Source organism: Eutrema salsugineum, unplaced genomic scaffold (genome assembly GCF_000478725.1).
Source record: "Eutrema salsugineum unplaced genomic scaffold, Eutsalg1_0 scaffold_5, whole genome shotgun sequence".
In the NCBI taxonomy this organism is placed as follows: Eukaryota; Viridiplantae; Streptophyta; class Magnoliopsida; order Brassicales; family Brassicaceae; genus Eutrema; species Eutrema salsugineum.
The window spans coordinates 3,883,111-3,907,562 of record NW_006256612.1 but is presented as its reverse complement, the minus strand read 5'-3'; the positions used below and the strand labels follow the sequence as shown (position 1 = coordinate 3,907,562).

The 24,452-nt window shown below is 33.1% G+C and overlaps 3 protein-coding genes and 3 pseudogenes across 3 annotated transcripts; all 6 read right to left on the bottom strand.

The window, feature by feature from the left end:
• Positions 1-1,769: 1,769 nt before the first annotated feature.
• On the bottom strand, positions 1,770-2,843 carry LOC18991984 (putative F-box protein At1g30925). Its single transcript, XM_006415329.1, has one exon. It carries the CDS (start codon positions 2,841-2,843, stop codon positions 1,770-1,772), a length of 1,074 nt encoding a protein of 357 aa, XP_006415392.1.
• A 4,893-nt stretch (positions 2,844-7,736) lies between these two features.
• Positions 7,737-8,963, bottom strand: LOC18991983 (annotated as a pseudogene).
• A 2,428-nt stretch (positions 8,964-11,391) lies between these two features.
• LOC18991982 lies at positions 11,392-12,778 on the bottom strand (annotated as a pseudogene).
• Positions 12,779-13,009: 231 nt separating this feature from the next.
• Positions 13,010-14,098, bottom strand: LOC18991981 (putative F-box protein At1g33020). Its single transcript, XM_006415326.2, has one exon. The coding sequence runs from the start codon at positions 14,096-14,098 to the stop codon at positions 13,010-13,012; it is 1,089 nt and encodes a 362-aa protein (XP_006415389.2).
• Positions 14,099-16,189: 2,091 nt separating this feature from the next.
• On the bottom strand, positions 16,190-17,281 carry LOC18991980 (annotated as a pseudogene).
• A 2,605-nt stretch (positions 17,282-19,886) lies between these two features.
• On the bottom strand, positions 19,887-20,954 carry LOC18991979 (putative F-box protein At1g30925). The gene has a single exon (XM_006415324.1). It carries the CDS (start codon positions 20,952-20,954, stop codon positions 19,887-19,889), a length of 1,068 nt encoding a protein of 355 aa, XP_006415387.1.
• Between the last annotated feature and the right edge of the window lie 3,498 nt (positions 20,955-24,452).

The following is a 24,452-nucleotide window of genomic DNA, read 5'->3' as shown; positions in this document are numbered from 1 at the left end:
CACACACCTTTTCACACACGCCATTTGATTTAACATACTAAACTCAATTATCAAATGATAATTAAACCAAACTCAATTATAAATCAACATCCTCCTTAATTGATGATGTGGTGTGTGTCGAGGGTTGTCAAGTTTTACCTTAAATAAAATCAATAGCCGTAAGTGTACAGCTGATCGATTGTAGTACTTAGTGATCGAATCCACAGGGAAAGAGGATCTTTCCTGCAAAAGCCTTCGAAAGAAATATAAAGTAAGGAAGTCTAGAACCAGACGAGTTTTGTGAGGGTTTTGGTGGTGTGCTCAAAACGTAAAAACGAATCTTAAAGAGAAAATACGGGAATTAAAATGACCTAATAACTAAACTTAACGAAAATGAGTAAAAACGGAAAAAACGGCTAACCTAATTGCTTAAATGAAAATCGATTGAAAGAGTAAAGATACTAGACTAAAGCTTGAATGAAAATCGGTGTAAATCTATAAGAAAGAAAGCGCTGGGGTTCAGGGAAGTTTTCTCAGGGGTATGAACGATTCAAAACATTGTTAGAGAGTAAATTTGATAAGATCTTAGCTTAAACTTTTCGAACTGGAGTCACGAACGTATGAATACGCCACTGTCGTGATCATAGACAACTATCTCTCTCAACCCTGACCAGTAGGTTTCCACTCTGGCCCTGGAAAAGAAGAGATGCATTATGTTTAAGACTCGTCAGCATTCACAAATCGCCCATAGGTAGGTTTCCACTCCTATGTTTGTTTTGCTCTCCCAAACTAGATCTGACACCGGATGAACACCTTCGTGTCACCAAGCATCTGGATCAGATTGTAGTTCATGACGCTACTCTCATGCAGTAAAAACGAATTCAGAAGAAAAAGTTCTAAGATTCGGCTTAATAGCCAATGGAATCCTCACCGAACATATATATCCCCATCGAAAATCCCTTAGTCCCAACAATTAAACTACTCAGACATGGTAAACGAAATTAAAAACATAGTATTAAAAAGTATAATAGAAACCGAAATTGAAAACGAAAGAACAAGGGTTCAAGAGATAGATCTCTCTCTCTCACACTAAGCGAAAAACAGAGCATCGGAGAGACAGAGCAAAAGTTCCAGCATCGTTGAGCTTTCTTCGTATGAGACTTACTTATCAACTTCTATGGCAGCTCACGTACCTCGAACCAACATCTCAGCCGACTGATATGTTCGTTAAGATATGTTCGTTGCAAGGAGAAAAACAATTGAAATTCTAACTTAGAGAACTCTCCTATCCTGCTCACGCAGCAACTTGATTTTTTTTCTTTAATTAGTTACTTGATGATCCAATAAACTTGCACTTGTGTTATGCACTTGTGTCAAAAGATGGTGATAGTATTATGCACAATGGGTAGAAGACATCATCAAAACGTATACATATTAACTCTACAATCGCTGTTTTTTGTATTCATTACCATGGGGAGGATATTATTGATTTAGAACTTAAGAGATGGAACCTTGATGAGATTAACATGGATCCTGAAGAGCTATCACCTTTGTAATGATTAGAAGATATGTAACAATGCATACAAAAGTAGATAAACAATTAAAACAAGAATACTATAAGTGGTCTTAAAAGAACCTCTAGAGTTTTTATCATTATGAAAAGAGAGTTTTATTGAGAAAAAAAAAACCAAAATAATGCGGGATCAAACATTATATTGCTTTCAAGGAAAGTGCAATACAATTAGAACATGGAGAAGAAAAGCAACGTCACAACGAAACTAGCTAAGACTCTATTTTAAAAAGTTTAAATTCTCCACATGGTCTGCAAAAGCGTAAACTCTACCACGATTCTCACCAAAACCTTGAATTTCAAATTTTTGAAGAGTATTACTTTCAGGATTGAAGTAGAAAACGTTAAAACGTTTAGATGTATACATCTCCGACAAAATAATTTCACCTGTATTTGTCATCCCAACGACGAAGAAATTGCGTACAACTTCATTCGCAGGCAAAGTGTAGACATATTTCGACCATTCCTGTTTCTCGACATCCTCTAGAATCCACACACACAACTCAAGGGTATTGCCATCGACATCATGCTTCCAATCAATCCCACCTAACTTACCCTTATAGTTTATCAATTTAGTACCCCAAAGTCTTTTTCCATCAATAAAATTAAATTTCTCAGAACTAACATCAAAACAAACTATCCTACTCACAGGAGTTGCATCAACATGAGTGCAAACTAAGTAATACAAAACTCCGTTAATGCATATCTCTTTACCCCAAGGCTCATGGATGAAGAACTCATGAGGGAAGGGACATTGGATCTTCCTCCAACTCATTTCTTCAGTTCCTAATGTCATAATTCTATGACGATATCTATCCATGCACAATACCTTGAATTGCTTGCCAATCGGATCAAATCCTAAACAGCTTTTCAATTTTCTGTACTTTCTGTGCTTACTCAGTTTAGCTATACTCTGTCCCGTGATAGGATTACATACGGACATATCAGGGAAATAGATCAAACCAGAGGCATAGCTGCAAGTGTATCGTTTTCTGTCTTTAGAGAACTTTGTATGAACTTCAGCGGCTACTACAAGAGACGACTTGTCATACCAATTATGATGCTGAGGCAACGAGAAGAAGCACCACTCACTCTCTTGTTCGACCACGAATAAGAGACGTGGACTAGCCGAGGACCTGGTCAGGAATAACTTGGTGAAATATGGACGGTGAAGCATGACTCTCCATAATTTCGAGAGGCTACGAAACCTACCAACTGACTTCGCTGGCAATCTAGAGAATATCTCGGTAATGAGATCAGTCGGGAAGGAATCCAAGTTTACCCTTCTTTTCATCGAGTTGATTTGCACGGGAGGAGTAGAATACAAAGACTAGGGGTTGGAGATGAAACCCTATTATGAGGAAGACTAATGAAGGAGAAAGGCAATAGTTACCAGAAAAAAAAATAATAAGAAGGGATTAATTAAAATTTACAATTTATCTTGTGGCTGCTCTATATTTATTTCGATTTTCTTTAATTTTTATATTCTTTTTTTTTTTAGTTAGAAAGTTTAATAGAAAAAAAATTACCTTGAAGAGAGAACTGTATCAACATTGATAGTGTTTTGTTATTACCTCTGGGACTTTTGGGTATTTATTTGATCATGATTCCCAGATTCTGTAGAAATGTTAAAACATCTTTTGGACATTATATACGCTATATTTTCGTAAACAGATTAGGCATAACATATCTGAGAAATCGTTTTGAATCTTTCGTTTGATTCCATAAAACTGACATATAATTCATTGGAATTTCTATCCTCTGGATCAAATATTCCATAAGCAAATCAATATTTCGCTTATGTATCAGATCTATATTGAGTTTCGGCCGCGAAAAGACCGTTTAGCTCTATTTTCTAATTACATGTCATTATTTTATTCGTTCTTATCTGATAACGTGTAAAAAAAAACTTAAAGCAAACCGGGTCTAAATTATTATGGTTAAATATTTAATTTTGCTATAAAATCAAACCGTTTATAAAATTATATTAAACCAAAATTTATAAACAAAATAAACAAAAATATTTTTCAAAAATAACTCAAAAATCTAAAAATTTACCTTTTCTTACGTTCTCAAATTTTTTAAAAAAAAAATTAACAAATTTTTTTTCAAAAAAAATAACACAAAACAAAACAAACCAGTCTAAATTATTATAGTTTAATGCTTAATTCCATAGTCAATCAAACCGTTTTAAATTTATATTAAACCAAAATTTAGAAAAAAATAGACAAAACGTTTTTTTTAACACAAAAAGCTAGAAATTTACCATTTCTTATGTTTCCGAAATTTAGAAAAAATCTAACTAAAATGTTAAAAGAAACAAAAATTAGAATAAAGTTTAGAATGTTGTTTCAAAACAAAACAAAAAACAAAATTTATGCTAAAATATCGCTAATTATTATAGTGTTTACGATTTCTTATGTTTGTAGCGTTTTTGATTAATTTTATAAAACTAAAATTTAGTAAAAATCTAAGAAATAAAAAAAGTAAAAAAAAACAAGAAATGAAATCTATATGTTTAATAAAATGTTGTTAATTATGATATCTAGAATAGGATTTTTGATTTCTTATCTATATACTTTAGAAATTTTTTTTAACCCTTTTGTTAAAATCAAAAGCTTATTCGTAAATTTCGGATTCGTCTAACCTAAAATAGAGATAAAAAAAAACTTTAATGCTCTTAAAATTATTCATTTATAAAATTACACTTGGTAGACATGAAGCTTGGCAAATTAAGTAGTTATATATAAAAGTTGTTCAACTATCTCTAGTTGAGTGATACATCAGTAGTGGAGAGAGTGAGAGAGTGACACATGTCCCATTTTAATATTAATAAACTGAATAATTAATAAAATTTAAAGCAAACTCTTTAAATAAAAATTAATATATACATATATATATATATATATATCAGAATAAAATTTAAATTTAATTTCAATATATAAAAACTTATAAATACTATATAATACAAAAATTTTAAATGCACCATTCTATTTTCTTTTTTCCAATGATTTAAACTTCATTTTCAAACTAAAAATAAAATTAAATTTTAATTCAAGTGAAAAAAAATTAGACTCAATAAGTTAAGAAGTTTAAAATAATCTTATATAAAACCCCAACTAATAAAATTATAAAACACAAAGAATATTTAATGAACGAATAAAAGTTATATAAAAATAATAATAAAAAGAAAATTGTCAACATAAAAATGTCATACATAGTTTTTTTTTTTTAAAAGAAAAAAAGATGGAATCAATCAAATATATTTAACCAAAAATATCAAAATTTATATTCCTCTCTGATATTCAATATATATTTTTAAGTGAACTATTACGTTTTCATACAAAAATTTATATAGTAGATTTTTAGTCCTTGATTATCTTAGGAAAAAAATTAGACTATTTGACATAACTGGTGTAAAAGAGATTACAAATAATATATCATCAAAAAGAAATCGAAGAAAATATAAATATTTTAAACACAAAAACAATGATAATTAACATAAAATTCAATACAAATTCTAAAATTGTATTATTTAAAATATAAATTAAAACAAGATCTGCGTATACGTGTGAGTTCTCTCCTAGTATTTTTAAAAGATCATTGGATGCGGAATTTCAGTGAGAAAAGTATAGTATTTTCAACACAAGGGTTCGTCAAGCCGCCCATCAGATGCTCAAAGGCTGGTTTAAGTAAGAGATTTGCACAATGTATTTTTGCTTCTCTTCAATATACACTGCAAGAAACCCTTTTGGTGGCTGGTTTCTTGTCCTCGTTCCTGCTATACAGAGCCATGCACCAAGAAATATCTTACCAAAGCCAATTTTTTGTTTTCTGAAACTTAGTCTTGGTTCTTCACGTTTGTGATCCTAGCTGCCGTTGCAAGTATTTGTGTAGGTGGTTACGTATTCTACAAGTATCATCTTAGGGTATGATTTCACACTTTCGCTTCTCTTAACGAATCTTCAAGTCATCATAATTAATCATAATTGATCTTTCTAATGATAAATATGATTTTTGTGTGTCAAAACCAAAATGCAGTCTTATAATGGATTCAGAAAATCATGGCGATTATGTCTCAGTATATGCGCTTGGAGAGCCAAAACACATACGATCAAATGACTTGTGGATCTCAACAGCAACTGCTTAGATTAACTTCTGCGGCATAAATATAATTTCGATTCTACAAAAAAAAAAAAAATTAATTTCACTTGTTTTTTTATAGAAGATTTGTTGTTGTGTTAACAGGTCTTGTTGTTTCTAGTGACAAAATTATCTAGAGGGGCCTGCTAGAGCGAGCGGAGGAATGTAACGGGCCGAAGGATTTTCTTTATCAAGTGGGTTTGGGAGTCTAGTTTTTGAAGCTATAAATACAAGCTTAGAGATTTGTAATTGATCATTCACACAATTAATAAAAAAATCCTAAACGGATGTTTGCCTCAATTTGTGATTTTTTTCTCTTAAATTATTGCTTTCTTTAGCTTAATTCTCAACAGGTCTTTATAAAGAGCTAAAGAAGATTACAAGCAAAAGGAAAAAAAAAAGACTTCTTTTTGTCACTTTTACCTATTCTTTTCATTGTTGTAGATAGATATATGCTTAAGATTTTTTTTTCTTTTTTGAAAGAATGTAAAATTGTATTCAATCAAAAAAGTTTTTACATCAAGTGCAACTGAGCCTGAATGTGTTTTGAGTAAAAAATCAAACTATCCTAGAAAAAATTAAAGCCAGAATATTTGAAGAAACATAAAAAGAAAGATCTTTTAGCTTCGTGTCGAGAACCAGAGTTCCAAGCCATCGTCGAAGGTGAGGTCACCCTGGTTTCGAATGGTACTCAGCCTGTTCCCAACCGTCTTGTCAATGAGCTTGATAAGTATTGCCTGGTGGGAGGGATTTCCCCCGTGCCATCTGTCGTTCCGTCCTCGCCAAATACCATAGATGGTTGCTTGGAGAGTATATCGGAGGATGAACAGAGATGTCCGATCCTGCGAGTGATCTTTCACAAGGCTGAGCACCTCATGCCAATTCGTGGTGTACCTATCTCTTAGGAGCCCTCTGATCAATGCTTGCCAGATCTGACCTGAAAATGGACAGCTGAAAAAAAGGTAATCCACTGTTTCAAGAGGATGATTGCATAACACGCAACTGGGATTGACATTTGCATTCCATTTGATCATGCGATCCCCTGTAGAAATACTGTTGTGCATTACTGTCCAGTGGAAGAACAAATACTTAGGCGTAGCATGTTTGAACCAGACCACTTCCTCCCATCCCCATCGAATGTTGGTCCCTCGAATTTGCAGCCAAGTATCTTTTGAGCTAAATCTCTGTTTGAATTTGAAACAAATTGTATTGAAAGTGAGAACAACAAGAGCTCTCTGGTCATCTGTAAATTATTGAATTGGTTGGGACTTTGGTTGTGAATGAAACAGACTATGGTTTTGTTTTGTAATAAAACCAAGTTTGAGGTTATAAACGGAGAAGGTAAGAAATTTGGGCCGGATATACATATATATATATATATATATTCGTCGCAAAGAGAACGCGAGAGAAAAAAAGAAAGATGGAAAATCGACTTTTGAGTTGTCCTTGGAAAACTCTCCTCTCCTGCTAAAGATTGTCCATAAGCATTTTGTTCTTGGAGTATAAAATTGTAAACCTATCTCTCTCTTATTTTATTCTAAGAGAACCTTGAACTAACACAATAGCTTTCTTCTCGACGAAGAAACTCGTTTGGTGCGTAAGTTTCTTTCCTCGTTTCTGATACAGAGCCACCAAGAAACCTTTTACGTACCAAAGCCATTTTCTGTTTTCTGAGACTGTCTTGGACTTTTAATCTGAGTTTCTCTTACACCTTTGCCAATCACAGTGTTTCCTTTTATCGTTGGGAATTTAAAATATGCGTGCAGAAAGAAAGAAACGTCTCATTATAGGAGAATATTGACATTACGAAAGAGTTTTATGAAAACGCAATTAATGTATGATAAAACATTAGTTTGCTCCCATGTAAAGTCTAACACAATTAGGACATCAACATGATAACCATAAAGAACAAAAACAGCTAAGCCAACATATAGTGATAAATTCACTGTAAATGAGAAGTCACACGCACTGATCATAGCCAAAACAAGCTAGACTCTTGTACATGATTTTGAATTCGCCTCCAGCAAAAACTCAACACCTGTCCTCACTCAAGGTTTGCTAAAAATTCGTGCTTGTTCTGCTGCTTGTTCTTCAATAATAAATCTTGGCTTGACTTGAGGTACTTTAGATCGTTTACATAAATATCCTCTATATAGTCAACAAAGATAAAAGCACCATGACGGTTCATATCATAGTAGTCTCCAAAACCTTGGATTTCAACGCTTTGGAGAGATTTCCTTACGGGACTGAAGTAGAAAACATAAAACGGTTTAGATTATACATTGACAACACAATTTCACCTGTATTTGTTACTCCAACAACGTTAACATAGCGGAGGTCAACGAATCTATCATCTTGCAAAGTGTAGACATATTTCGACCATTCCTGTTTTTCAACATCTTTTAGAACCCACATACGCAACTCAAGGGTATTGCTATCGAAAACATACTTACTGTCTAATCCCACCTAATTTACCTTTATAGTTTATCAATATAGCACAAAAGCATTCTTCTACCTCAATGAATTTAAAATTTTGAGACCTAACATCAAAGCAAACTATCATTAAAGAAGGCACTTCACCAATCACATCTGACGTGCAATCAGCTAAGTAATACAAAACCCCATTGATGAAGATTCCTTGAGGGTAAGGAAAATAGGTTAAGGGACATTGGATCTTCCTCCAACCTAATTTTCTAGTTTCTAATGTCAGAATTCTATGATCAATAGAACAAAGTGGACCAGAAGCCATTACCAATACCTTGAATTGCTTGTCTATCGGATCAAACCCTAAAAAGCTTCTCAACATTCCGTCAGTTTCTAGTTTAGGCAAGGTTGCATATTGTCTAGTTGTAGGGTTAAATATCACAGGCCCCACTGCATCTGCACCCTTCTTTTCTGGGAAACGTATGTTAGAGAAATAAATCAAACCAGAGGTAAGGACACGACGAAAGTATGTCGACCACATGTCTCCGGAGAACTTGATATGAAAATCGGCAGATACTACAAGAGAGGACTTCCCATATGGATGTTGAAGCTGAGGTGACGAGAAGACGCTACACTCGCGGTTTCTTTCGAGGATGATTAAGAGATGTGGACGAGCCCATGACCTTGTCAAGAACAACTCTGTGAAATATTGGCTATGAAGCATGGAACCCCATTGCTTCGACACACAATGAAACCTAGTGATGGACTTTGAAGGCAATCTCGAGAATATCTCGAGAAAGAGATCAAACGAGATGGTATCTTGGATTTCTTCTCTTCTATTCATCATGACCGCGTTGTATTGGCTGATCTGAGGGCAGAGAGATACGTTTCTACGAGTACAAACCATTCAATATAGAGTCGGCGCTAACCTAAGGCCCTACACAAGGTAATCATTCTAATAAATACGAGTTCCGGTATGGAAATTATTGAGTAATATGGTTTAGTTTTTTCCGGTTACAAATTGTGTTAATGTTTTTAAGATCACTGTTCGGTTCAAGAGGATAGTTTTGAAATTTCTCCACTTTCCAAAACTTTGAATTTGGTTTGAACATCTCACAACTATACAGGCTTTAAAGGAGATGGTTTTAAAATGTGAAGGTGAATGCTTTTTCCCCCACTAGAATTTCCAAATTCTCTAGTTTAGTAGATATATAGTAGACGTTGATGAATGGGAGCAATCAGCTTGTCAGTGTGATGGATGCCCGTTTAAGAAAAAATGGGGAGACTTTGATAGCAAATGCTCTGGCAATCGTCTCTATATGAAGGAACAAGACACTTGTATTGGTAAACGTCGAAACAAACAATCAAGAACTAAACTCTATCATAATCTCATTCCGTTTGTTTTGTTTCTTCCCAGAGAGAAGTGGATCAAGAATGGATGGTTCTTCACATTTGTGATCCTAGCTGCAGTTGCAGGTATCTGTGTAGCTGGTTACGTATTCTACAAGTATCGTCTCAGGGTATTGTTTTTACACTTTTGCTTCTCTTAACGAATCTTTCAATTCACCGTCGTCATCATAATTAATCTCTCTAATGATAATTCTGATTTTTGTGTGTCCAAACCAAAAATTCAGTCTTATATGGATTCAGAAAATCATGACGATTATGTCTCAGACTCTCATTAACATGCCATTGGAGAGCCAAAACACAAACGATCCAATGACTGGTGAATCTCAACAGCAACAGCTGAGATTAACTTCTGCAGCTTAAATTTAACTTCACTTTTGTTTAATAGATGATTGTTGTGTTAACCTCAAGGAAAGTCTTTATAAAGAGCTAAAGAAGAAGTGTTCTTTTGTTTTTACTTTTTATTGTTTAAGAAGAAGAAGAAAAAAAAAGATTTCATTTTTGGTCATTTTTATCTTTTTTTTCTCTCCTCTTTTCATTGTTGTAGATAGATATACATGCTTAAGATTTTATAGGGTAAGATTTTAAAAGAACGTTTGTATTGAAAGTGAGAACAACAAGAGCTATCTGGTCATCTGTAAATTACTGAATGAGTTGGTTGGGACTTTGGTTATAAATGTGATACGTATTGGGCCGATCATTCACCAATGTTATATCAATACCGAAGGAAGGGGAAGGCCCATCAGGCCTGAGCCAGATAAGAGCACCGTCTAGTCTGCGAGGAAGCACCTGTGGACTTCTAGAAGCAGCAGTTACCGTAGTAAGGGTAAGGAATAACCACAATCAGGGTGTGGGGGAGGACTGCTCACGTGAGGAGGGAGGTAGAATCTTTCTTGGGAGGAGAGAGACTCCCAAATACCTTTCCCTCATTCCTTGTACTTCTACTTTCATCAATACAATCCAGCCATTATCCTACTACAATCGTTTTCTAAGCTCCATTGATAAGTTTCATCTATCAAAATGAAAGAGACTATGGTTTTCTTTTCTCATAAAACAAAGTTTGAGGTTTTAAACGGAGAACGTAAGAAATTTGGACCGGCTCATATATATGAATTCCTGTTAAGATATGTTCGTCGCAAAGAGAACGCTAGAGGAAAAAGAGAGATGGAAAATCGACTTTTGAGTTGTCCTTGAAAAACTCTCCTCTCCTACTAAAGATTCTCCATAAGCATTTTGTTCTTGGAGTATAAAATTATAAACCTCTCTCTCTCTTATTTTTATTTTAAAAGAACCTTGACGCACAATTTCTCTCTGCTTCTTCTTCTAGACGTACCTACAAGAAACCCATTTGGTGCTTAAGTTTCTCTCCTCGTTTCTGTTACAGAGTCACCTTTTACCAAAGCCAGTTCTGTTAAGACTTGGATTTTTAATCTGAGTTTTCTCTTTCACGGTCGCTAATCAAAGCGTTTCCTTTTATTCATTGGGAATTCCAAATCAAATAAAATGCATGCAGACAGAAATAAAGAAGCGTCTCATATCTCACAGCACGTACTATAACAAAGAATATTGACATTATGAACAAAAAAAGAGTTTTATGAAAAGGCAATCAATGTAGGATAATACATTAGTTTGCTCCCAAGTAAAGTCTAACAAAATTAGGACATAAACATGATAACCATAAAGAACGAAAACAGCTAAGCCATACGCACTGATCACAGCCAAAACAAGCTAGACTCTTGTACATGATTTTGAATTCGCCTCCAGCAAAAACTCAACACCTGTCCTCACTCAAGGTTTGCTAATAATTCGTACTTGTTTTGCTGCTTATTCTTCAAAAATATTTAAGTCTTGGCTTGACTTGAGGTACTTTAGATTAGATTGTCAACATAAAGATCCTCTACATAGTCAACAAAGACAGAAACACTATGACGATCTGCATCATAGTAGTCTCCAAAACCTTGGATTTTAACACTTTGGAGAGTGCTCCTTGCGGGGTTGAAGTAGAAAACATAAACCAGTTTAGATTTATACATTGACAACACAATTTCACCGGTAGTTGTTATTCCAGCGACGGTAACATAGCTGAGGTCAACGAAATCATCATCTTGCAAAATGTAGACATTTTTCGACCATTCCTGTTTTTCAACATCCTCTAGAACCCACATACGCAACTCAAGAGTATTGCTATCGTAATCATATTTTTCTCTAATCCCACCTAGTTTACCTTTATAGTTTATCAATGTAGCATAAAAGCATTTTTCTGCCTCAATGAATTTGAATTTTTCAGACCTAACATCAAAGCAAACTATCACTAAAGAAGGCATTTCACCAATGACATCAGACGTGCGATTAGCTAAGTAATACAAAACCCCATTGATGCATATCCCTTGGGGGTAAGGAAAATGGGTTAAGGGACATTGAATCTTCCTCCAACTCATTTCTCCAGTTCCTAATGTCAGAATTCTATTATCATTACAAAATTCTGGATAAGGCATGGACAATACCTTGAACTGCTTGTCAATTGGATGAAACCCTAAGAAGTTATCAAACGCTTTGTACCTTGAACTGTTTGTCAGTTCAGGTAAGCTCGCATACTGTCTAGTTGTAGGGTTAACTATCACAGGCACCACTGCATCCTCAACTTTTTGAGATCCGCATGATCAAACCAGAGGCAAGGCCACAAATGGTTGCAGGCAACATGTCTCCCTAGAACTTGACATGAAAATCTGCAGATACAACTACAAAAGAGGACTTCCCATATGGATCTTGAAGCTGAGGCGACGAGAAGACGCTACACTCGCGGTTTCCTTCGAGGATGATTAAGAGACGTGGAAGAGCCCATGACCTTGTCAAGAACAACTCTGTGAAATGTTGACGATGAAGCATGGAACCCCATAGCTTCGACAAACAACGAAACCTAGCGATTGACTTTGAAGGCAATCTTGAGAATATCTCAAGAGAGAGATCAATCGGGATGGAATCTGGAATTTTCTTCTCTTCTATTCATCATGACCGTGTTGTATTGGCTGATCTGAGGGCAGAAAGATACGTTTATACGAGTACAAGTCATTCAATCTAGAGTCGGCGTTAACCTAAGGCCCAAAACTCTGAAGTACCACAAAGTATCATCAAAACGTATACAGATTAACTCTACAATCGCTGTTTTTTGTATTCATTACCATGGGGAAGATATTATTGATTTAGAACTTAAGAGATGGAACCTTGATAATCCTGAAGAGCTATCACCTTTGTCATGATTACTAGATATGTAACAATGCATACAAAAGTAGATAAACAATTAGAACGAGAATACTATAAGTGGTCTTAAAAAAACCTCTAGAGTTTTTATCATTATGAAAAGAGGAGTTTTATTGAGAAAAAAACCAAAATTATGCGGGATCAAACATTATATTGCTTTCAAGGAAAGTGCAATACAATTAGAACATGGAGAAGAAAAGCAACGTCACAGCGAAACTAGCTAAGACTCTATTTTAAAAAGTTTAAATCCTCCACATGGTCTACAAAAGCGTAAACTCTACCACGATCCTCACCAATACCTTGAATTTCAACTTTTTGAAGAGTATTACTTTCAGGATTGAAGTAGAAAATGTAAGAAGTTTTAGATGTATACATCTTTGACAAAATAATTTCACCTGTATTTGTCATCCCAAGGACGAAAGTATTTCGTACAACTTCATTCTCAGGCAAAGTGTAGACTTTTTTCGACCATGCCTGTTTCTCGACATCCTCTAGAACCCACAAACACAGCTTATGGGTCTTGCTATGTCCATCAAACTTCCAATCAATCCCACCTAACTTACCCTTATAGTTTATCAATTTAGTTCCCCAAAACCCAAATGATTTCCCGTTAATAAACTTAAATTTCTCAGACCTAACATCAAAACAAACTATCAATTTAGTTTCTTGATCAGTTGCTTTAACATAAGTGTAAACTAAGTAATATAAAACCCCATTAATGCATATTCCTTCGATAATGTATCCATGGGGGAATGGACATTGGATCTTCCTCCAACTCATTTCTCCAGTTCCTAATGTCATAATTCTATGACGATCACTAGCCAATACCTTGAATTGTTTGCCAATTGGATCAAACCCTAAAAAGCTTGTCGACTTTCTGTACTTTCTCAGTTTAGCTAAACTCTGTCCCGTGATAGGATTACATACCGACATATCAGGGAAATAGATCAAACCAGAGGCATAGCTGCAACTGTATTGTTTTGTGTCTTTAGAGAACTTTGTATGAACTTCAGCGGCTACTACAAGAGACGACTTGTCATACGGATTATGATGCTGAGGCAACGAGAAGAAGCACCACTCACTTTCTCGTTCCACCGCAAATAAGAGACGTGGACGAGTCGAGGACCTGGTCAGGAACAACTTGGTGAAATATGGACGGTGAAGCATGACCCTCCATAATTTCGAGAGGCTACGAAACCTACCAACTGACTTCGCTGGCAATCTAGAGAATATCTCGGTAATGAGATCAGTCGGGAAGGAATCCAAGTTTACCCTTCTTTTCATCGAATTGAAAGATTGTTTATTACCTTGGGACATCGTTGGCTTGTGTCGTAAGCAAGTTTGTTCGAATTAATTAGGGTTGGAGATGAAACCCTATTAATTATGAGGAAGACTAATGAAGGATGAGCAAGGCAATAGTTACAATAAAAACAATAATAAGAAGGGAGTAATTAATATTTACAATTTATCTTGTGGCTGCTCTATATTTATTTCGATTTTTTTTACATTTAAATCTGTTTTTTTTTAAGTTAGAAAAATTTAGTGAAAAAAATAGTTTGAAGAGAGAAATGTATCAGCTTTAAAAAGATTGACAATTTTTTGCCATTACCTTTACCTCTGCAGCTTTTGGGTATTTGTTTGATCATGATTCCCTGATTCTGTAGAAATGTTAAAAAATCTTTTGGACGTTATATATGGTATATGTTCATAAACACATTAGGTAAACAAATCTGAGAAATCGTTTTAGATCTTTTGTTTGATTCCATAAAACTGGCATATCATTGGAATTTCTATCCTCTGGATCAAATCTTTCCTTAAAGAAAGCTGAAAAAATAATCATCTATCGGTCTAAAGTCATATTTTAAAAATATCATTGGATGCCAGAATTTCAGTGAGAAAAGTAGAGTATCTTCAACACAAGGGTTCGTCAAGCCCCATCAGATGATCAAAGGCTGGTATAAGTAGGAGATTGGCACAATGTATTTTTGCTTCTCTTCGACATACACTGCAAGAAACCTTTTTGGTGCTGAAGTTTCTTTCCTCGTTCCTGCTATACAGAGCCATGCACAAAGAAACATCTTACTAAAGCCAATTTTTTTGTTTTCTGAAACTAAGTCTTGGTTCTTCAGTCTTCAGTCTTCACGTTTGTGATCCTAGCTGCCGTTGCAGGTATCTGTGTAGGTGGTTACATATTCTACAAGTATCATCTTAGGGTATGATTTTACACTTTCGCTTCTCTTAATGAATCTTCAAATTCATCGTCGTAATTATAATTAATCATAATTAATCTCTCTAATGTGAATTATGATTTTTGTGTGTCAAAACCAAAATGTAGTCTTATATGGATTCAGAAATCATGACGATTATGTCTCAGTACATGCCATTGGAGAGCCAAAACACAAACGATCCAATGACTGGTGGATCTCAACAGCAACAGCTGAGATTAACTTCTGCAGCGTAAATTTAACTTCACTTTTGTTTAATAGATGATTTGTTGTTGTGTTAACCTCAAGGAAAGTCTTTATAAAGAGCTAAGAAGATTACAAGCAAAAGAAAAAAAAAGACTTCTTTTTTGGTCACTTTTACCTACTCTTTTCATTGTTGTAGATAGATATATGCTTAAGATTTTGAAACGAAGTTTGTATTTGAAAGTGCGAACAACAAGAGCTCTCTGGTCATCTGTAAATTACGGAATGAATTGGTTGGGGCTTTGGTTATGAATGAAACAGACTATCGTTTTGTTTTGTAATAAAACCAAGTTTGAGGTTATTAACGGAGAAGATAAGAAATTTAATTTGGGCTGGGTCATATATATATATATATATATATATATATTTTTCTGTTAAGATATGTTCGTCGCAAAGAGAACGCTAGAGAAAAAAAAGAAAGATGGAAAATCGACTTTTGAGTTTCTCTTACACCTTTGCCAATCACAGTGTTTCCTTCTATCGTTGGGAATCCAAAATATGCATGCAGAAAGAAAGAAGCGTCTCATTATAGCAGAGAATATTGACATTGCGAAAGAGTTTATGAAAATGCAATCAATGTTGGATAAAACATTAGTTTGCTCCCAAGTAAAGTCTAACACAATTAGGACATCAACATGATAACCAGAAAGAACAAAAACAGCTAAGACAACATAGTGATAATATTCACTGTAACTGAGAAGTCACATGCAGTGATCACAGCCAAAACAATCTAGACTCTTGTACATGAATTTGAATTCGCCTCCAGCAAAAACTCAACACCTGTCCTCACTCAAGGTTTGCTAATAATTCGTACTTTTTCTGCTGCTTGCTCTTCAATAATATTTAAGTCTTGGCTTGACTTGAGGTACTTTAGATCGCCAACATAAAGATCCTCTACATAGTCAACAAAGACATAAACACTATGATGATTCACATCATATTAGTCTGAGTGTCCAAAACCTTGGATTTCAACACTTTGGTGAGTACTCCTTTCGGGGTTGAAGTAGAAAACATAAAACAGTTTAGATTTATACATTGACAACACAATTTCACCCATAGTTGTTACTCCAGCGACGGTAAAATAGCGGAGGTCAACGAATCTATCATCTTGCAAAGTGTAGATATATTTCGACCATTCCTGTTTCTCGACATCCTCTAGAACCCACATACGCAACTCAAGAGTATTGCTATCGCAATTATACTTATGTCTAATCCCACCTAATTTACCTTTATAGTTTATCAATGTAGCATAAAAGCATTCTACTGCCTCAATGAATTTGAATTTTTCAGACTTAACATCAAAGCACACTATCACTAAAGAAGACGTTTCACCAATCACATTAGACGTGCAATATAATCAGCTAAGTAATACAGAACCCCATTGATGCAGATCCCTTGGGAGATAGGAGTCTGGGTTAAAGGACATTGGATCTTCCTCCAACCCATTTTTCCAGTTTCTAATGTCAGAATTCTATGATCATCAGAATAAAGTGGACAAGAAGCCATTACCACCAATACCTTGAATTGCTTGTCTATCGGATCAAACCCTAAAAAGCTTCTTGACATTCCGTCTGTTTCCAATTTAGGCAAGGTTGCATATTGTCTAGTTGTAGGGTTACAAATGACAGGCACCAGTGCATCCTCACCCTTCTTTTCTGTGATCAGCTTGCTAGAGAAATAAATCCAACCCAGAGGTAAGGCCACGAATGTTTGGAGGCAACATGCCTACGGAGAACTTGACATGAAAATCGGCAGATACGACTACAAGAGAAGACTTCCCATATGGATGTTGAAGCTGAGGCGACGAGAAGACGCTACACTCGTGATGTCCTTTGAGGATGAATAAGAGACCTGGACGAGTCCATGACTTGGTCAAGAATAACTCGGTGAAATATGGATGGTGAAGCATGGAACCCCATTGCTTCGACACGCAACAAAACCTAGCGATGGACTTTGCAGGCAGTCTCGAGAATATCGAGAGAGAGAGATCAAACGGGATGGAATCTAGAATTGTTACTCCTCTTTTCATCATGATCGTGCTGTATTTGCTGATCTGAGGGAGAGACAAGTCCGAGTACAAATTATATATATAAATCGGCGCTAACATAAGGCCCAAAATCTGAGGTTAACCTAAGGCCCATAATCGAAGGTGGCGACATGAGATCAAAGCCTTCCAAAGAAAGAAACCGTTGGCTTTAAGGACTCAAAGAAGGTGTAGCCAAAGCTTTACCCAATCGTAGCGAAAGGTGTAACCTCAAGATTTTTTCTGGTAAGTTTTACCCAATCGTAAATCCAATTTTTTAAACTTATCACTTGAAGAAAACTCCTCGTTTCCAAGGTTCTGTTTTTTTTTTTCCTCTGCTTTTCGATTTTTGCTTTGTTAGTTATTTTTTATTTGTCTTTCTTATAAATGTACATTATTGGAGTTACTAAGGGTGAGAAACTGGAAGCTAAACAGAGCTTATGCGTTTCTTGAAAAAGGTTTAGAGAAAACAAAGTGAAGAAAACTTTCCAAATTTTTGTGGCATCAAGATTTGAGTGTTTGTTGAGTTTAAGTAAAAACATAATCTTTTCATTGTTGTTGTTGAAATGGCTAGTGGATAATCCAAAGGTCGTGTCAAACTCTTTCTATGTCTCTTCCACCTGTATGTTTGTTCTACCCATTGTTTAAACAGATCTCGATAGGAAATGAAAAATGGCTACAAACTTCTTCATAGTTTGATCTTCAGGTTCAACGATATCTTGAATGTGTTCATATGACTTTATATAGATTGCTAAAGATGGACTTTGAAGGCAATCTCCAGCAGTGGCGAATCTAGAACATTTTTTTTTTTGGAGTATTTTCAATAAAATGCATATTTTCTTTTTTAATTAGGGGCACTTTTCTATAAACTTATTTAAATACTAAATCAGTTTATTTTAAAGTTTATTTAATAATAAAAAAAAAGTAAGGGGCATATAATTCCACACCCTCCTCTCTACTGCCGCCCCTGATCTCGAGGATATCTCGAGAAAGAGATCAATGGGGACGGAATCTAGAATGTTTACTTCTGTTTTCATCATGATCGTGCTGTATTGGCTGATCTGAGGGAGATACAGACAGATACAATTATACAAATCACTCAATATAGAGTCGGCGCTAACCTAAGGCCCAAAAATCTGAAGTACCACAAGGTAATCAATCTAATAAATACCAGGTCCGGTATGGAAATTATTGACTAATATGGTTTGGTTTTCTCCGGTTACAAATTTTGTTAAATGTTTTCAAGATCACAGTTCGTTTCAAGATGATAATTTTGTGATTTCTGTATCGAAGAAAGAGCTAGGAACGTAAAACGTTTTATAAAAAAACTAATAACTACAACATCAATCTTCATGGATCTCTCTAATGATAATTCTGATTTTTTTGTCAAAACCAAAATGCAGTTGTCTCAAAATCATGCCATTGGTGAGCAAAACGCAAAACGATCCAAGGACTGGTGAATCTCAACAGCAACAGCTGAGTTAAAATTATGCAGCTGAAAGTTAATTTCACTTTTGTTAATAGAGGATTTGTTGTTGTGTTAACTTCAAGGAAACTGGTCTGTAAAGAGCTAAACAAGAAATTTTCTTTTGTTTTTACTTTTTCTTGATAGAGAGGAAGACAAAAAAAATCTTCATTTTTTGGTCATGTTCACATTTTTTTTCCTTCTCTTTTCCTTGTTGTAGATAAATAATATGCAAAAGCATTTATAGGGTTTAAATCATTTGTATCGAAAGTGCTAACAACTATGGTTTTTTTTTTTTTTTTAAATGAGTTAGTTTGGACTTTGGTTATATATGAAACAGAGTGATGGTTTTTTTTTTTTTTTTGAGATTTCAAATTTATTAATCAACACAAGTGCTTATGTAAATTAGCTGGGCTAATGATAATATAGAGGAACAAATTCTGGGACATTCCCACACTAAGCGAAAAACAGAGCATCGGAGAGACAGAGCAAAAGTTCCAGCATCGTTGAGCTTTCTTCGTATGAGACTTACTTATCAACTTCTATGGCAGCTCACGTACCTCGAACCAACATCTCAGCCGACTGATATGTTCGTTAAGATATGTTCGTTGCAAGGAGAAAAACAATTGAAATTCTAACTTAGAGAACTCTCCTATCCTGCTCACGCAGCAACTTGATTTTTTTTCTTTAATTAGTTACTTGATGATCCAATAAACTTGCACTTGTGTTATGCACTTGTGTCAAAAGATGGTGATAGTATTATGCACAATGGGTAGAAGACATCATCAAAACGTATACATATTAACTCTACAATCGCTGTTTTTTGTATTCATTACCATGGGGAGGATATTATTGATTTAGAACTTAAGAGATGGAACCTTGATGAGATTAACATGGATTCTGAAGAGCTATCACCTTTGTCATGATTAGTAGATATGTAACAATACATACAAAAGTAGATAAACAATTAAAACAATGATACTATAAGTGGTCTTAAAAGAACCTCTAGACTTTTTTATCATAATGAAAAGAGGAGTTTTATGGAGAAAAAAAAACCAAATATTGTGGGATCAAACATTATACTGCTTTCAAGGAAAGTGCAATACAATTAGAACATGGAGAAGAAAAGCAACGTCACAGCCAAACTAGCTAAGACTCTATTTTCAAAAAGTTTAGATCCTCCACATGGTCTACAAAAGCGTAAACTCTACCACGATTCTCACCAAAACCTTGAATTTCAACACTTCGAAGAGTATTACTTTCAGGATTGAAGTAGAAAACGTAAAAAGTTTTAGAAGTATACATCTCCGACAAAATAATTTCACCTGTATTTGTCATCCCAAGGACGGAAAAATTGCGTACAACTTCATTCTCAGGCAAAGTGTAGACTTTTTTCGACCATTCCTGTTTCTCGACATCCTCTAGAACCCACACACACAACTCAAGGGTATTGCTATCGACATCATGCTTCCAATCAATCCCACCTAACTTACCCTTATAGTTTATCAGATTAGTTTCCCAAAATCCTTTTCCGTCAATAAAATTAAATTTCTCAGACCTAACATCAAAACAAACTATCCTATTGACACGAGTTGCATCAACGTAAGTGCAAACTAGGTAATACAAAACCCCATTAATGCATATCCCTTTACCCCAAGACTCATGGATGAAGAACTCATAGGGGAAGGGACATTGGATCTTCCTCCAACTCATTTCTCCAGTTCCTAATGTCATAACTCTATGACGATCACTAGCCAATACCTTGAATTGTTTACCAATTGGATCAAACCCTAAAAAGCTTATCGACTTTCTGTACTTTCTCAGTTTAGCTAAACTCTGTCCCGTGATAGGATTACATATCGACATATCAGGGAAATAGATCAAACCAGATGCATAGCTGCAAGTGTATCGTTTTGTGTCTTTAGAGAACTTTGTATGAACTTCAGCTGCTACTACAAGAGACGACTTGTCATACGGATTATGATGCTGAGGCAACGAGAAGAAGCACCACTCACTTTCTCGTTCCACCGCGAATAAGAGACGTGGACGAGCCGAGGATCTGGACAGGAACAACTTGGTGAAATATGGACGGTGAAGCATGACCCTCCATAATTTCGAGAGGCTACGAAACCTACCAACTGACTTCGCTGGCAATCTTGAGAATATCTCGGTAATGAGATCAGTCGGGAAGGAATCCAAGTTTACCCTTCCTTTCATCGAATTGAAAGAACGTTTATTACCTTGGAACATGGTTGGCTTGTATGGTAAGCAAGTTTGTTCGAATTGATTAGGGTTGGAGATGAAACCCTATTATGAGGAAGACTAATGAAGGATGAGCAAGGCAATAGTTACGAGAAAAAATCTTATCTTATATATATATATATATATATATATATATACTAATAAAAGTTGAAGCTAAATATTTTTAAGGGTGTCCACATAGAATTAAAAAAGGCAATTCTATTGGTTCACATTAACAATCAAAAATAAGGAAAATTTACAAATTTTTAATATTATTGTTAAATAAATAAATTAAAAAAATTTACAAATTCTAATTATTTCTGAATATAAATTTTTTATTGGTCCACCTCAACATTGAAATTTTTTTTTTTTCAAATTCCATTATTATTTTATAAAATTATTAAAGATAAAGAAATTATATATAAAATTTTTGTTAATACTAAAAACAAAAATAAATAATATTAATATAGAAAATTTTAAATTTAAATTAGATGTATATACACATATTTAGAGATTCTTACATTAGTATCCAAATTTTTTTCACATAACTATAATAATTTTTAAGTTTTTTTCTGTGTTTACAACCATTTCAAATTAAAAAAAACAAAAAAAATAGAGTTAGGTTTCACAAAAAAATGAGTCATTACAACGTAAAATAACCAACTTGACTAAACTATAAGTTTACTATTAGCTAAATTACAAAAAATATAATGAAACGAGATATAAACAAAGCCATTACAAGCTGCTTTAATATCGAAAAAGAGACCGAAAAATAAGATTGGCCACCGAATTTGAGAAGAATGATAAATTTCAAGCAATCCGAGAAACATGTCAAGTGATTGATACTCGACACTTTTAAAAAACAAAGCACTGAAAATAGAGAAAGAGGTTCCGTCATTAAGACCAAGGCGATTAAGGTATTTGAGGAAGATTTTTGAAATAACATGGCATCTGATACGGTTTTAACAACCTAACATTAAGCACAAAGGTAATAATTAGCTGACCAAGAAGCATCCAAATACATTCGGTAAGCCTCAAAAACAAGGAGGCGAAACCAAAATTATAACACTTTTGAAAAACGAAGCACTAAAAATAGAGAAAGAAGTTTTGTCATTAAGCCGAAGATTGAGGTATCTGAGGAAGATTTTGAAATAACATGATATCTGATGGGGTTTTAACAACCTAACATTAACCAAAAAGATAACAATTAGCTAACCAAGGAGCATGCGAATACATTCGGTAAGCCTAAAAACAAGGAGAAACCATAATCACTTGCCTCGTGTGAGATCTTCCAGCTTTGATTTCTAAATTTATTATTAAACAAAAAAATTAAAAGCTATATGCCTCTAAGAATGTCCACATATGATGTAAAAGTTCAATTTGATTGGTTTACATCAATATTTAAAATTAGAAAAATTTTCAAAATTTAAAATTATATGGTTAACAAAAATATGTTTATAGAAAAATAAATATAGAAGCTATATGCCTCTAAAGACATCCACATAATATTTAAAAGGTCAATTTTATTAGTGTACATCAATAACTAAAATTTAAAAAAAATCTAAATTATAAAATTACATTATTAATACAAAACAATATAGAAAATAATTGTTAATTAAAACTTTTCTATTATGAATAAAAATTAAAGCTATGTTATTTTCAAGGCATCCACATCAGCATTTAAAAATTAAATTTTATTCGTATATATCAAAATTGTAAATTTAAAAAACTTTCATAATTCTATTAAAAAGGTAAATTAACGAATAAAAAATCTCTAATAATAAAAAACATGATATTAAAATTTTCATTATTACTGTTTAAATTATAAATTTAATTTATTATCTATAAAGCTATATATTACTTATACAAGTTCATGTTACTTGATTTTAAGGCTTTTCATGTAGAATTTTAAATAACTAATAATTATAATTTATATTAATTTTTCACATATGCAAAACATATTTCCATATAATCTCATGTAATATATTATGCAAAAATGATCGAAAAAATTATATTTTGTATATTCGGCTTGGAATTGCAATAGATTAATGTAGAAGTTTTTAGTTTTTAAGATTTCAATTTGTTATTTCATTTTTCTAAATTTATATGTATTAAATTGTACTGACTGCCTACTTAAATATAGTTAAAAGAAGTAAGATTGAATATGATGAAACTGAATATAATCATACAAAAATCATTGAAATAAATAAATATGATCTATTGATGTCAAAAAAAAAAATATGATCTATTAGTTGAAAAAACAGATATAACAAGAATAAAAATAAACATGATGAAAAAAATTCATTCTTATTAGAATCAATGATGTATAATCATTGAACAATTATTTAAACGTTTACACAACCAATTGATAAAAATATATTTAATTCATAAATTTTGTATGATTTTCTTTATTTTATATTCAAATATTATTTTGGTTTCAAATTTAAAGTTGTTATTAATCTCAAAGCAAATATTTTATTTATTAGTTTGTTTTTTAAATTAATATAACAAATAAAAATTTGTATCGGTTAAACAAGAGAAGAAAAAAAATTAAATTTTAAAATTTATTATTGTTATTAAAAAATACATATATAATTGGAAGAAAAGTGAAAATGATGAAAAAAATTATCTTCATGATTTAAAGAAGTGAATGTATAATATTTTATCATCATGTCAATATTATGTTTAATAAGTACCATTTGACTAATTTATAAAAAAATTTAGTTGATTTGGGTATATTAACTTATAAGTGTTTGACCAAATAATACGTTTTTGAAATATGACATATTGTATATAGATTTAAAACAAAACCGTTAAAACCTCAAAATTTACATAAAAATTATTATATTAATATTATAATATTTTAACTATATTATTAAATCACTAATATATAAAATTTATATCTTAATAAATATAATTGATTGCATATAATTTTTATTAACAAAATATCCATGCCTAGCGTGGACGCAAAATCTAGTATACTAATAAAAGTTGAAGCTAAATGCTTTTAAGGGTGTCCACATAGTTTTTAAGAAATCAATTTAATTGGTCCACATCAACATTTAAAAATAAGAAAAATTTACAAATTGTAATTTTATTGCTGAAAAAAGGAAATTAAGAATGTGTCCACATAGGATTTAAAAAAAACAATTTTATTGGTCCACATCAACATTCAAAATTAAGGAAAATTTACAAATTGTAATATTATTGCTGAAAAAGGAAATTAAGAAAGTTTATTGGTCTTATAAAAAAATTTATTGGTCCACCTCAACATTGAAAATTGAAAAATTTCTAAATTCTATTATTGTTTTTAAAATTATTAAAAATAAAAAAATATATATATAAAATTGATATTAATAATAAAAAATTAAAATATACAATATTAAAATAGGAAATTTTAAATTTAAATTAGATATATACACACATATTTAGAGACTCTTATATGAACATCCAATTTTTGTCACATAATATAAT

Bases quoted from the DNA above. Each gene is read 5' to 3' on its own strand.
- LOC18991979 (XM_006415324.1), bottom strand. From the start codon at position 20,954: ATGAAAGGAAGGGTAAACTTGGATTCCTTCCCGACTGATCTCATTACC.
- LOC18991984 (XM_006415329.1), bottom strand. From the start codon at position 2,843: ATGAAAAGAAGGGTAAACTTGGATTCCTTCCCGACTGATCTCATTACC.
- LOC18991981 (XM_006415326.2), bottom strand. From the start codon at position 14,098: ATGTCCCAAGGTAATAAACAATCTTTCAATTCGATGAAAAGAAGGGTA.